Source organism: Vigna umbellata, chromosome 4, assembly GCF_029865625.1.
Source record: "Vigna umbellata cultivar VRB3 chromosome 4, Vumbellata_1.0, whole genome shotgun sequence".
In the NCBI taxonomy this organism is placed as follows: domain Eukaryota; kingdom Viridiplantae; phylum Streptophyta; class Magnoliopsida; order Fabales; family Fabaceae; genus Vigna; species Vigna umbellata.
Window position 1 is genome coordinate 11,495,457 of NC_142168.1, and position 14,495 is coordinate 11,509,951.

The 14,495-nt window shown below is 28.8% G+C and overlaps 1 protein-coding gene across 2 annotated transcripts; it reads left to right on the top strand.

The window, feature by feature from the left end:
• Positions 1-287: 287 nt before the first annotated feature.
• On the top strand, positions 288-5,998 carry LOC124841560 (agamous-like MADS-box protein MADS2). 2 transcript variants are annotated; one of them, XM_047317851.2, is made up of 8 exons: positions 288-785; positions 3,859-3,937; positions 4,100-4,164; positions 4,375-4,474; positions 5,210-5,251; positions 5,336-5,377; positions 5,500-5,639; positions 5,719-5,998. In XM_047317851.2, the coding sequence occupies exons 1-8, from the start codon at positions 601-603 to the stop codon at positions 5,813-5,815; spliced, it is 750 nt and encodes a 249-aa protein (XP_047173807.2). In that variant the 5' UTR covers positions 288-600; the 3' UTR covers positions 5,816-5,998. The 2 variants fall into 2 exon arrangements, with proteins under 2 accessions (XP_047173807.2, XP_047173808.2); XM_047317852.2 differs by having other exon boundaries at positions 291-785; positions 4,103-4,164.
• The last annotated feature ends 8,497 nt before the right edge of the window (positions 5,999-14,495 follow it).

A 14,495-nucleotide genomic window follows, 5' to 3' on the forward strand; every position in this document is an offset into this window, starting at 1 on the left:
ATCGAATGAATATATTATATTATTAAATTATCATATTTGTAAGTAACATCAACACATAAGACAGCTGTCACGACGCGCCAGTGTTGGGAAGAAGTGTTGAGTGGGTGAGACGCGCGTGGGGTGCGTCTGGGGGATGTATTTGTTTTCCAGAAATACGTTAACATGGAAAATCATGGGAAAGAGAAAGTTACATGAAAGTAGAAAGAAGTCGAACCCTAAGCTGCACTAAAATTTTCTGGTGGAGGTGGAAAATCCTGAGGATAAAAAAAGGCAAGTTGAAGAGTACAGATAGATATATAGAAATACAAGAAGAGAAGAGAACACAAAACTCACACAACACTTTCCCTTCTCTCTCTTTCTAGGGTTCCAAGTTTGAAGTTGAAAGTGTTAAAGTTTCTCTTCCTTTTCACAAATTTGGTTGCACTTGCAACTGAGCGAAGAAAGAGGGATCAGCAGGGGCACGAGAGGAGGAAGAGGAAAGAGAAGAAAAAACAAGAAAAGTGGAGAAAGGGATAGGTGTTGTACTAAAATAGAAAAATTGAGTGAAAAAAAGGAAAAAATTTACAAGTAGAAGGAGTGAGGTTGGAGAATAATAAGGATATGGGGAGGGGAAGAGTGGAGTTGAAGAGGATAGAGAACAAGATAAACAGGCAAGTCACCTTTGCAAAGAGGAGAAATGGCCTTCTCAAGAAAGCCTATGAGCTATCTGTTCTCTGTGATGCTGAGGTTGCCCTCATCATCTTCTCCAACCGTGGCAAGCTTTATGAGTTCTGCAGCAGCACTAGGTATGCAGTATGTATGTGTAATTCTTTCTTTTCCTATTTCTCAAATGCTCAAATCACACCTTTTTCTCTCTCACTTCTGAGATCTACTTCCTTCTCTACTTTTCTATATCTTTCTCTATTTTCCTTTCTGTCTTTCTTTCCATTTTCTTTTTCTCTACTTCCATAATTAAGGACCATCAAATTTTATTATTATGTCATTTTCTGGCTTTTACATCACAAGGCTTCGTCTATGTTACTGTAAGGTGGAGAAATCATAGTCCAGTTTTAATCTGATTTTTGTTGTAAGGGATGGTAGATTTATCAGATCTAGTAATATGGCACATGATCTGGTGAATATCTAATATTTTGTGTACATTGTATGATGGTTTACTAGGTTTTATTTTTGTCAAATTCAGTGTTAACTTTTTTCCTTCAAGTGTGCCTTTTTCTCAGAAATGAGATCGAGATCTTTCTGTTTATTGACACAATATTTACTTCAGTTTTCTCCTTAACTAAGTAATTTTCGTTGCTAGCTAGGTGAGTTGCAGACCGGTTATGGTTATAAGTAGCGTCATGACATGTTCTGTGTAACTACTTCAACTAAACCGGTATTCCTATGAAGCCATTATCATGCAGTGGTTTAATTTTCACAAAAAAAGTGAATTACATTTCTATTCTTGAAATTAATATCTGTTTCGTTTGGAAAAAAAATCAACTGTATCAGCTTTCCTACTTTGAGGAGGAGTGATAATGTAAAGATAATTATATATGAGTGTATGAAAAATTGTTGGTTATCATGTCATTTTTTTTTTTGTACTTCCATGCAAAAGTCATATTTCTATTTTTTAATTTTTCCCCATTTATTTTATTATTATTTTAGTTTAGTCTCATGAGCACACTTATGTAATACTTTTTTATGTATCTTAGTCCTTATGCTTTCTAATTCCTCGAATTCAGACCTAAACATTGAGTTAACATCTAAGTTGAAAAATGAAATGACGAATAAACAAATAGGATATATAATACCTCGAAATACATGTATAACTATGCAAGTGGGTTCATTTTACTTATTGTAAAAGATTTTATACTTTTTAGTTTCATAATTTTTTTAACTTTTTGGTTAAAAACTGTTTGATCCATTTCTAAATTTTTGTCCTTTAATTTTTTTTAATTGTCTTCCAGTCCAAAATTTTAATTAAAGACTGAATTTTTAAAATTTTGAAATATTTAGAGATGAAAATATATTAAGTCCGAACTCAAATATCTTTGTCTGGGAAGACCCTCAATATGGTAAAAAGGAAATATAAGAGGTAAACATGAAATTGAAAATTTCATCTATCTTTCCTGTGTTTCTCTCATCTTATTCTTTCACATAATAAAACAAAATGTGATTCTCTGTTTATTTGGTACGAAAAAAAATATTTGGGGAGACATTCTGCTTACTTCTTCTGTTACATTTTGGAATGAGTTTCTTTCTTGGAAATATGATTTCTTATGAATCTACCAATGATTGATGTAGACACATAAGTCGTCCTAACAACAGAACAGTGCTTAGTACAGTTATTAAGACATTTATTGCTTTAGGTATAATGTGTTAACAAGAATATTAAATATATACAAATACTAACTAAAAGCTTGAGATGTTTATACATTAGCATGTAGAATGTGCATAGATATAAGTTGAGAATGAACAGAACTCAGATTGAACGAAAAATCACGAAGGGATAGCTGGTTTACTGTGGATCCAATGTATCTAGAAAAGTAGTGATTATCTAGGGCTAAATTTTGTGTGACTATTGCTACAACTTCATGCACACATGTCTTTGTGTTTATCTAAATGTCTACCTAAGTGTTAAACACTTAGGCTCCAAGTTTACTACTATATATCTGGACATTTAGATGAGAATTCACAAACTAATTTGAAGTAGTGGATAAACGAACTTTTACTCATGCACAATTGGCATATCATCTTTTTTCACTCCCAAAGATCTTCTAGTCCAATGTACCAAATCCAACAAGAGATGTTGTATATTGTCCAGATTTTTAACACTTACATGAAGAACTTATATTTTAGACTTGTAGAATGTTGGTAACATGTTTCATTAAATTCCACGAAAAATATGTTAAACTATTTTTAACTTATATAAACTTAGATTCATACTTAAGAATAAGATTTTCGGTGAAAAAGCTTGTGTTAAAGATATTAAAATAAATAATCTTGAACAAGCTTTATTCTTCCCACTTATTTATGTTTAGCCATTTTGACTTCTTTTAGTTTTTCTCAATTTTTATTTAAAAAATAATAATACTCAAGATACTAAATGAAGAAGAACGCAAATATGTAAACTTTAAACTTAACCTACAAACTTTTGTGGTGTAATATTACATACTTTGTTTACGAATATTCAGGTCTAAGACCAATATATATACATATAGTAGCTCTTGCAAACTATATTAAATTTACTAGTTCAGAAAACTTGATTTGTTCAAAAAATGGATTTTATTTAAATTTATTGTACCACCTGAGTACCTGAGTGGAATTTGTTAAGATATTTTCTGAGTTAACTTGCATTTAAAACAAAACAAAACAAGACTGTTAGTTACGTGTTCTTCAGAGACAGATAATTCAATGTTTCCAACCTATGATGTTTGTTTTTCTTTCTGGTCTTTGCTTTGCTCTACTATTTCTAGCACTGATTAAAAGCTTCAATTCATCAATTCTGCTTTCTGTGGCCTAATATATTTAACAATTCGCATGCCCTACTATTAACTGTGTATATCATGTACTACAGTTTGGTTAGCTTATATAAATGCAAATGCTGCTAACTATTTTTTCCACTGTATGCAGCATTCTCTAAAACCTGGTCAGTATTTTTGTAGTCAGCTTCTGGTTTGAAAGATTTGTGTTCACAAAATCCATCTACTTCAAATCTTACTTTCAAGATACACAAGGACAAATAATAAAGAGGCAAAACACAAGATATATAATGTTGATTAATTGACATCCTTTTAGTAATAGTGGTTTATGTATGGTTATCCAAGCCATCATCATCAAATTAAATGCTTTTTTTTTCCTTGTCCAACTTCAAATCAGCATGCTCAAAACACTTGAAAGGTACCAGAAATGCAGTTATGGAGCGGTGGAAGTTAGCAAACCTGCTAAAGAGCTCGAGGTATAGGAACTGCTTTAGCTGTTTATTGGCATACAATTTAAATAATTATGGGAAACTGTAATATATATCTAAATATATAACGTACAATAGATGCATACATATATGTATATAGTTTTTCTGTTACTGTGACATCTTCTAATTCTTATTATTTTTCATTTGTAGCAGAGCAGCTACCGTGAATACTTGAAGCTGAAAGCAAGATTTGAATCACTTCAAAGAACCCAAAGGTGAATTTAACAGGATAGTATTTAGAAGATATGTAATGAAATGATTCATGTTAAAATAATACTAACTTTCCGAGCTAAGATGTGAATAAAATTTCTTGTGAACATTTAGTCATGAAATATTTTTATCATGTTTGTTCGAGATTAGTTTGCATATCACAATGACAAGAGTCAATTACTTTGACCAATGCATTTACCTCTCTGATACTGCAGAAACCTTCTAGGGGAAGACTTGGGTCCACTGAATACCAAAGAACTTGAGCAGCTTGAACGGCAATTGGATTCTTCTCTAAAGCAAGTGAGGTCCACCAAGGTAATGATGGATAATTTAAGCATATGTTAGTTTTTCATAAAAAGATATGAAAATCAGAAAAGTAAAACAGAAAATTATAAACTACATTGCTCATGAAGTGAAAGTCATCTTTTATAAAAATTAACACTAAAATGAGATTATACATGAAGTGAAAATCATCTAGGCCAGTTTTGTATTACGTACAAGTTTGCTTTATTTTTCTTTCTCCCGTAGAATGTTTACAAAGAATTTTACTTGAGTTGGTCCTAAACCCATTAACGTAGTTTTGTATCAGTAGTTGCAGAAGCTTAACGTTCCTCCGCTTGATTTAACACCTTTTCGTGAGTATTTTTCTCAGACATTTTTTTCTGATACCATGGCCAGTGCATCATTCACTGTATATGCTAAAGTCATATAAATGACATGATGTGCCATGAATTCTTCATTAACTAAAAAGATTATGCTGAATCGGTACTTCCAAACATTCTTAAAATGGAATTGCATTATAGAAAAGTGAAAATCAATGCAATAGAATCGATTCATTAAAGATTTTGGACATTTTTAGATGTCAAGAAGTCGTCAGTGACACATTCTTCTTTTTATAATAAGAAACTTATAGATACTGTGTGTGTGTCTCTCTGTATATATGATTTATTGTGTACTTCTAGTTCTATCCTCGTGTGAAATTTCCATAAGAAAAGCTTAATATTGTGACTCTTGTTTGTTACCTGGCACTGCTGAAACATCAAATCGCAGACACAATTCATGCTGGATCAGTTGGCTGATCTTCAAAACAAGGTACCTTGTTTGACCTTATCAAAGGAATAAAGCAACTCTATGGATGGTAATAATTTGAAGGTATTGCTATTGTTTTTGTTGCAGGAGCAGATGTTGGTAGAAGCAAACAGATCCTTGACAATGAAGGTAATAGTGTACCATTATCCACAATGTTCTTCTACATCCTAGAAAGATTGGTTTTGTAACATAAATTCACATTAAGGTCCACTTCTGGTGGACATGATTGATGACTACCTACTTGTTGGCAGCTGGAAGAAATCAACTCAAGAAATCACTACAGGCAATCATGGGAAGCTGGTGATCAAAGTATGCAATATGGTGGTCCACAGAATTCTCAGTCTCAGGGCTTCTTCCAGCCACTGGAATGCAATCCCACCTTGCAGATTGGGTAACATAAGTGATTAAAAAATGTTTATTTGAACAGTACTGTTATCTGAACTACATTGTAATGTGTCCCTTTTGTTCAGTCCTGATTACAGGTACAATGTTGTCGCTTCAGATCAGATAACTGCAACAACTCCAGCTCAACAAGTGAGTGGCTTTATTCCAGGGTGGATGCTTTGAGCTATTTAGGCTGATCAGTATTCAGTTGGAGACATAAAAGCAAAACACCCCACCAAAGGGCAAAGCCAAATGCATCTATTATTCTTATTTTGGTATAAGAAACAGCTGTGACTTTTGTTCAAACTTTTGAACCATTTCTCATAGACATGTGATATTTATAACATTTGAGTAACTTTTGAAGGATCCTTTTCTTATTATTAGAAATCTGAACTTCATCTTATAATTTTCTTCTATTGCATCACATGTTAACCTTGTCTTCATGTGAGCTCAGTTTTCTGTTCATAACGCTTCCATTATATCAGTAGATGAGGATTAAAAAATCTCCTGAAGCTCTGAATCCTCTTTTCAATCTTTCATTGTATAAAGAAAAATTCAATGCCAGTTTTTTATTTCTTCAATTCAGATATCCTTGTATAGTAATTTTTCCTTAATTTGAAACAGTGGCATGGTTTTCTTAATTGTTTTCATCCTTTCTAGTTGAGACTCATGGCTTACCTGTTGAGAAGGTTTTTAGGGCTTTTAAAAACTTCTTCATTACTTAAATTGTTCTTGTTACGCTAACATTTCTTTCTTCTCGATTTCGAATTAACTACTTTTCATATTATCTTTATAAATATTAAAGCGATTATATATTCATGTGAAAGCAGATTATAAATAAAGATACTTATCGTTTACTTTTTATTTTTAAATCAAATCTCAAGTTATTTGAAGTTTTTAATTTCATTATTTTATTTATATTGAAAACGCAATGCGGATAAAAACCTGTTTAAGATTGCATTTCAAAAAGTTTATTCTGCAAAATTAGTTCTGGAAGTTATTATATCCGTTTTGGAAAGCTTGTTGTAGAATGCAAGCCACGCAATGCAGTCTGAAAATCTAGGTAATCTAGAAGTCACACTTTCATAAAAGGTAAAATAGTCATTCTGAAAATAGGGAGGTGCACTAAGAAGTTTTGGGTGTCTAATAAGAAAACAAATATTTTTTATAAAAACAGAACAGCCCCAATAATCCTAACAGACCAGAAAAAAAAAATGGAGAGTAGGTTCTACTTTTACTTTGGCCCAAAGAGGGGATTACTATTAATTCAGAAGCAATTATTGGTTACTATTAAATTCTGTATGGTGCAGCATTATGATCATAGTTAGATTAATCTCAAGTGTATTATATTATTGCAGTTTCTCTGGATGTAATCAGAACTCCTATTTTACTTGTGTAGGTTTCCACACATACGATAATAGAGACCTCATATGTATAAATCAATTATTAATTGATTCAATATAGTAAGTAATAAAAAAAGATAGTAATTATTTATTTATTTTTCTAGAAATATCTTGGTATAAATTTATGGTGAGAATGGCTTGACCATAAAAGAAAGTATTGTTAGGGGTCTATGAGGCGATGATAATGAGTGTATATGAAGCCTATATCTTAGATCCCTAATTTCTTTCTCTTAATAGAAAAAGGAAAAGTAATAAGAGCATTGTTTAAAGAAATAAAGAATGAAAGAAAGATGGACCACATAAGAATTTAGTCTTTTAATTGTACTAAATAATATGAAAATGAGGTTTTATGTTGGTGGACCACAAGGGCACATCCTTTGTTGTCATAACTAGCATATAGCATATTTATAAGTTTATGCCTGTTTATGTACATATCCACAATCTTAACTCAATACAATCAACTTGCTTCTATTTTTAATTAGCCTGGGGAAATGGGTCCGGATTAGGTTATTCACCATGGATTTGAGACTTTTTGTTTCTTTTCTTACTTATACATATTAAATAATTGTCGTCCTATATCTCACTAATGAATTTCCAATTTAAATTATAGTGAATATGCTTTTTTTTCTTTCTTTTAACAGATTGCATTGTCGTTTTTTTTAAATTCTAGTAAGATTATATTACTATCTTTTTCATCACTTATATTACTCTAGAAAAGGTTAATATTACGTGAGATATATTCCTCATCAATTAAGAAAATATCTCATCTTTCTTTTTATCCAAGTCAAGAAAATATCTCCTCTCTTCTCTCTCTATTTTCTCTTAGCCATACTTTATTTGTTTTAAAATCTTATTGCAACTTGCAATCAATGAGTAGTTTAGGATAATTTTTTTTAATAAGAAATCCAAATAAAGTAAGTTTTCATTACTTTACAGTTTCATTCCTTTCTTACTTTAGTGAAATTATTGTCATTAAGTTTAATAGGACAATTGATAAAAATGATTTTATTAAGAGTTTAATTTCTTGAGTTATATGAAACTTTTTACCTTTGAGGTAAGGAAACTACTAAAAATTATATTCCTACTAATTTATAATTATGATAATTAGATTGTGATAAATAAATGAAATATTCAACTATGAAGTAGTTATTCATATTGTTATAGAACTAATGTTGGTGTATAATTAAGTTAAATTGATTTACTATGTATAGGTGTGGTTGATTGAACTTTTTTTAGTGTGTTTTACATTAAATTATATCTTTTTTATACAAAAAAAAAGTAAATGTGTTCAAATAAAACCAATAGACTACACTTATATCAATTTCTCTTTCCTAAGAGTTATAGATTTTTTTCTCGATGAGTGAGTCATTTTTTGTTGGGCACGACAAGCAAATTTGACTCCTAAGAGTTGGGTAGCTAAGTAAGAGAAAAAAGACATTCTTTTTATAATTCAGTTAGCAAAGTAATATTGTTGTTGGATGGATATGAGTTTATTGGACAAATTTTTGAAAAATTTGCTCGCATTACTCATTTATTAAGTGAGTGATAAGTGTGATAATTACGTATTATTCATGTTTGTTAGAACTCTTATTTTTTTCTGTATTATGTGTTTTGTGTTATTTTCATACAAAGATGATAATATATATATATATATATATATATATATATATATATATATATATATATATATATATATCTTCTAAAATAGAAGTAATTATCTTTTTTAGATTATTTTGAAGGGAAATGAAATATTGGAGAAGAGTATAGTGTTGCCTGTCAGGACTTTCTCGCCCAATCACTCACTCGTTTAATGAGAATATTGTCTACTCCTCTAGTAGTGATACTACCACACTCAGCGAAAAGGAGTAATGAAACATGAAACCAAAGCAATCTCTCGTCTAACGAGAGGTCATGCTCACCCAATGAGAAAACACATTTTAGGAATCGTAAAAATGTCAAGAGTTAGATAAAAATAAAGAGTTTTTTGTTGCACGAACGCACCAGAGGCCAACACATGAGCATTGACACTTTCAGGGCTCAAAAGCTTCATGTTTCTTCATCCATTCCACCATTTTGATATCCTTTTGTTTCATAGGTGTGAGGAATCATTAATATGTCATTTCATTGGAGTTAGATGTAATATGTACCTATATTCTTTGTGACTTTTTCTGTGTAATATAATCTCTTTCATTATACTTTGTATTTTATCTTTATTGTTCATATGCATGATGAAATATGTAAGCTATTTGATGGTATCTAATTATTGAAAAATATTTTAGAACCTAGACATAAATAGAACAATCAAGAATTTTGGTTCTAAACATAGATTATTGATCATTATAGATATATTTTTTTAATGCAAATCTTACATTAAAATAGTTAAGAAATTAAAATTTTCAATTAAGAATTTAGAATTTACCTCTAAAGAATTAAGGTTTCTAAGGCTTGTATGATCATGAAAAATATTAAGTATGTTAGACTTAATTTATACAATAAAATAATTATTTTTTTATTAATATAATTAAGATTTTATAAGTTTATTTTTCTTATTGTCTAAATTTATAATATTTTCTCTTATATTTCAAAATTAAACGAACATTATTTTAATTGATGATAGATACTCAATTAAAAGTTATAAAAATTTTAAAATAGTTTTATAATAAATTCTATTAAAAATAACAAATTTTATGATTTTTTATTTTATGTATCTCAATTAAAAAATACAAAAATTTAGAAAATTTCTTTTAACACACATAAAATAAAAGTACCTAAATTTATTATAGTCTTAAAATTTAATTATATGTAAATAAAATAAAATGAATTAATATTTTAAAATTAAAATTAATATCACCAAATCTTTAAGTTGATATAAATTGGTTTCTTTTCTTTTATATATTTAAGATGAAAGAAAATAGTCCATATATATATATATATATATAAGTTGACTAGGAATAGTTTATTTATTACACAGAAGGCATTGTCCAAGTGAAAAGACGTAGGCATGATGACAAATTCACAATCATGGCACTGCAATTGCTTCTTCCATTACAGTTTCAGAGGTAATTAATAAAGGAAGAGAGAGATCATTTTTGCTTTCTTTCATTGCTCACTCAATTGCATAACAAAACTAATTAAGGAATATTTCTACCACAAAAAATAAGTATCTATCTTAATTTATTTCTAAAATAGGTAACATGATTTGCTCTTTCAAAGAAAATAAAACAAGCGATTAAGGATTAAGCCAGTCCTAAAAAAAACACTTAGGATAATGATTAAAAAACAAAAAATTGTTAATTTAAACAAAATTTAACTTAATGTAATACTTAAGCAGAAGTCGTGACATGATTTTTATTAAAACTGAATTAAAATTGTGTCTGTTAAAAAAAAATTTACATTAATTTTAATATAATTTATCTATAACTGTAATTTTTTAAAAAGTTTATATTTTAGTAAATTTAAAAAATAGTTACACTAAGTTGGTTAAAAAACTATAACTAACAAATGGCTATAAATAAAAAACAGATGCGTATGAATACAAAACTTTGCAAAAAGAAATAAATTCATATCTAAACATTAAAGAAATCAATTTCTAATTCACTTTACCTTGAAAGTTTATAATATTAATTTTATAGTAATTCACTTCTATGCAAATAAAACCTAATCATTTACTACTACACAAAAACGCGAAATTATGTACTTAAATTATATGAAAAGAACACACGTGACAAGAAGTATCATGATTAAAAAAATTAAAATATAACTATGAGAAAAATGTTACGTTAACTCGTGAAAAAGGTACAAATAATTTCTTGTCTTTCCCTCTAAACATATTATAATAAGAAAAAAGTTACACATAAAGAAGCTGCTGAATTACAAAATCTAACTAATATTTCTAAAGAAAATTAAATGTGTAATTAGGAATCTAAATATTATGTTTTTTCTTTAATAAAATATTTGTTTGTTTTGAATATATGACGTTTTTAATTGTTTTAAAATTTTATTTTTTAATAAAAAATTATTACATATAGTACTTAAGACTGTGTTCACATGAGAGGATTTACTGTTTACGAGAATTATAAAGGAATAAATTGGGAGATTATTCGTGTTCACTTTGAGGGATTAGCGAGGAAGAATTTGAGATGATTTGTGAGATTAATACTTTTTTGGTATCTCGCTAAAATGTTCATATTTGAACTGATTCATTAAGAAATGTCGTTCTTACCCTCAGCCTTTTGATCAAATGTCATCACCTTTTATTTCAAATAATCCATGACAATGAAGTTATTATCTTTTTTATATTTGGATATGATGTTGATGCACTGGAATGGTAACAATGTTTGGAAGTTGGAGATGAAGAAGAATGAAGGTTGAATATGAAGATGATTGACATTGAGGATGAACAAGATTGCAGAATTCTACAGCACCAAAATTGCAGAATTTGCGCATCTCAACCACTCCTAACCATTTTTATGCATCTTTCCCAACTTCTAACACTTCTAGATTGTATTATACCATCAATTATACTCAATCAAGAGTCTCTAAACCTTTCTAAACTCATTTTTTAACAAATGACTACAAAATCTCAACCCAAAACTCACAAAAACTCAACTCAGAGACTCAAATTGAATTATACCACTTGTGGACAATTTCAAACAACTTAGGGACTCTAACAAGTCTCAAATGACTTACTAAGACTATCTACACTGACCATTTGAGCACAAAACTCGTAATTCAAGTTTTCATTAGTTCACTTCCTCAAATTGAGTTTTAAACCAAGTAGAATTCTACACATTCATAACCGCACACTCCTAATTCAAATTTCTACCATTTTAAAGTGTTGAACATGTCCCAAACTAGTTCCTAACCAATCCTAACTTCATCCAATCAATTCATCAACCATTTCTCACCATTTCACTACCTTAGACCTTATTTTAAACTAAATAACCAACAACCAAGATTACCCTTTTTCCTTTAACAGTTCAATTATTAGCACAATTCACTTCATCAACATCATAAACATACACACAACAGATTCCACATGTTTACAACATCCATCAACATACAAAGCGTGAATTTCACCCATTTAATTAAATTATTACTAACACAAAAACAACATTTTCTAGCTAAACAGTTTAATCCTCATATACCATCAAACTCACACCACATACTTCAATTAAAAACAATTATCTAGCTTCCCTTACCTCTAAACCAACTGCCAAACTTCTCAAAATGCTTCACTGATTACTTGAACCGCAAGGAATACCTAAATGAACCTAAGAAACACCAAATTGGAAAAGGACATAGTTCTTAGAATTCTAGATGAATCAAGAACATGTAGGAGATGCATGATTACACATGCAACAGTACAATATTCCTCTAAAACAAATTTAGGAACGAAAAGGAAAAAAGGAGTCGAAACTTATTTGCTCTATTGAAGAAACTGATTAGTTAGAAACGTAGATCTTATTGTCGTGGTCTATTAATTAGGTACCTCCTGATCGTTAAAGAGATGACTTAGGAGTTAGAACTCTTAGAGAGAAGGTAAAAAACTCTATAAAAGTAGTTTCTAGATGGTACGTTTTAAAATAATAAAACTCGTTTATAACAAAATTATTTATAATAAAATCGTTTAATATTAAAGTAATCAAGTCTCACTATTTTTATACTACCATCACTTCTAAATGTACCATTTTCTAGGGTTTTACAAAAACATGTATACTTTTATTTTATTTATGTCTTTTTAATTAGATTTACCGTTTTAAATTAGAACAATCTTATTTAAATTTATATTTTGACTATAGATTAAGATAAAAAAAAATGATTTTGAATTTATATTTTAAATAGTAGTTAAAAAGATATAATTTTAATTAAGAAAATGAAAAATGAAAAAACATATAAATATAGATAGTTATGGATATCCATACCTATAAAATAATTTATATATATATATATATATATATATATATATATATATATATACACCTCTTTCTACTATTATTCCAACCTTTCAAAAGTAATATCACTGGAAATATTATGAACATTTTTAATGCAACGACAAATTATTTATTACAAAAAAAAAAATAAAAATAAATTATTCACATCTTCTTATTATAGTTTTTAAATAAATAAGTCTTGTATTTAAAAGATACTTCATTATATTGTCATGATATTTCTTATAAACTAAATGTTGATGTAAATGTTTCATTAATAACTCTAACATTAAATCACGTTTTATATTTACTAAAGATCACTTTTAATAAACAATGTTCTTAGTTTTAAATGTTTTTGTCAATTTTTTTTTTATAAAAGGACTAATTTTTTTATGAATAATCATAATTCATTACTTGTTACGATTGGTGGATAGATCAACACAATGTTAAATTTGAATCTCCCAAGCTGTCATCACTGCCTTTGATATTTTCAAATAAATATTTGAGAATTAGATAATTAGTGCTGCTCTATTAGACAATTAGATATTTTGTTTATAAACACCACGAGTCTATTAGATAATTACTTTCTAAACTTATTTTTAACTCATTAGGACTTTATTCACTTAAATGAATTTAGAAAAAAGTAATCGAGGAGATTTAAGAGGATTTGAAAATAAATTTTTTTGTTGTTTATTTGAGTAGATTTGGAAGTAAGTGAGAGTGAATTTAGAAGTAAATTTGTTTGATCTGTCGTATCAATCAAATTCTACACTAATTCTCACAAACTTTAATTTCAAATCCATACTCACTTATCTCCAAATCCACTCAAATAAATAATAAAAAAATTTATCTTCAAATCCTCTCAAATCCCCTCAATTACTATCTTCCAAATCCATTCAAGTAAACAAAGCGTAGATATTTTTTCCATGTCTTCTTGGTTTCACATGAATATAGAGACAAAGTAACTATTACCTCTATATCTTTTATGGTGGTCATACTATATAGCCTTTTACTCCACTTCCATTGCCAACTCGTACACTTTCTTTAAGGATGAGTTCAATTTCACCTTCAAAATAATAAGTAAGACACCTATATATCTTCAATGTTAAATATTAGCAAGTTTGTACGTCTTTTTCTTAACAAGAGTTTTGATATAAAATGGTGAAAATAGGAATGATTATATAAAATGTATTGTATTCACAATATATTAAAATTTTGAAATTTAATTTATAATAATTTAAATTTGCATTGTTGTAAATTCAATTTAAATGTATCCTAAATTTAAATCTATACTTTTTCAAATTAATTTCCTTTAATTGGATTTAAATCGAATATTGTTTAGGTTTTGAAAATTCAAATTTAAGATGCATTTAAGCCAAATCTTATCAGAGATCTATGTGTGCGTTCTCCCTACAATTGGTATCAGAGCCAATGATTTAGGTCTAGTGACCGGACTCAGACGAGTACGTCCCTCCATGATAAGGTGAGACAGGTAGTCGGTGGCCGATGACAGATAGCCAAATGAATCAT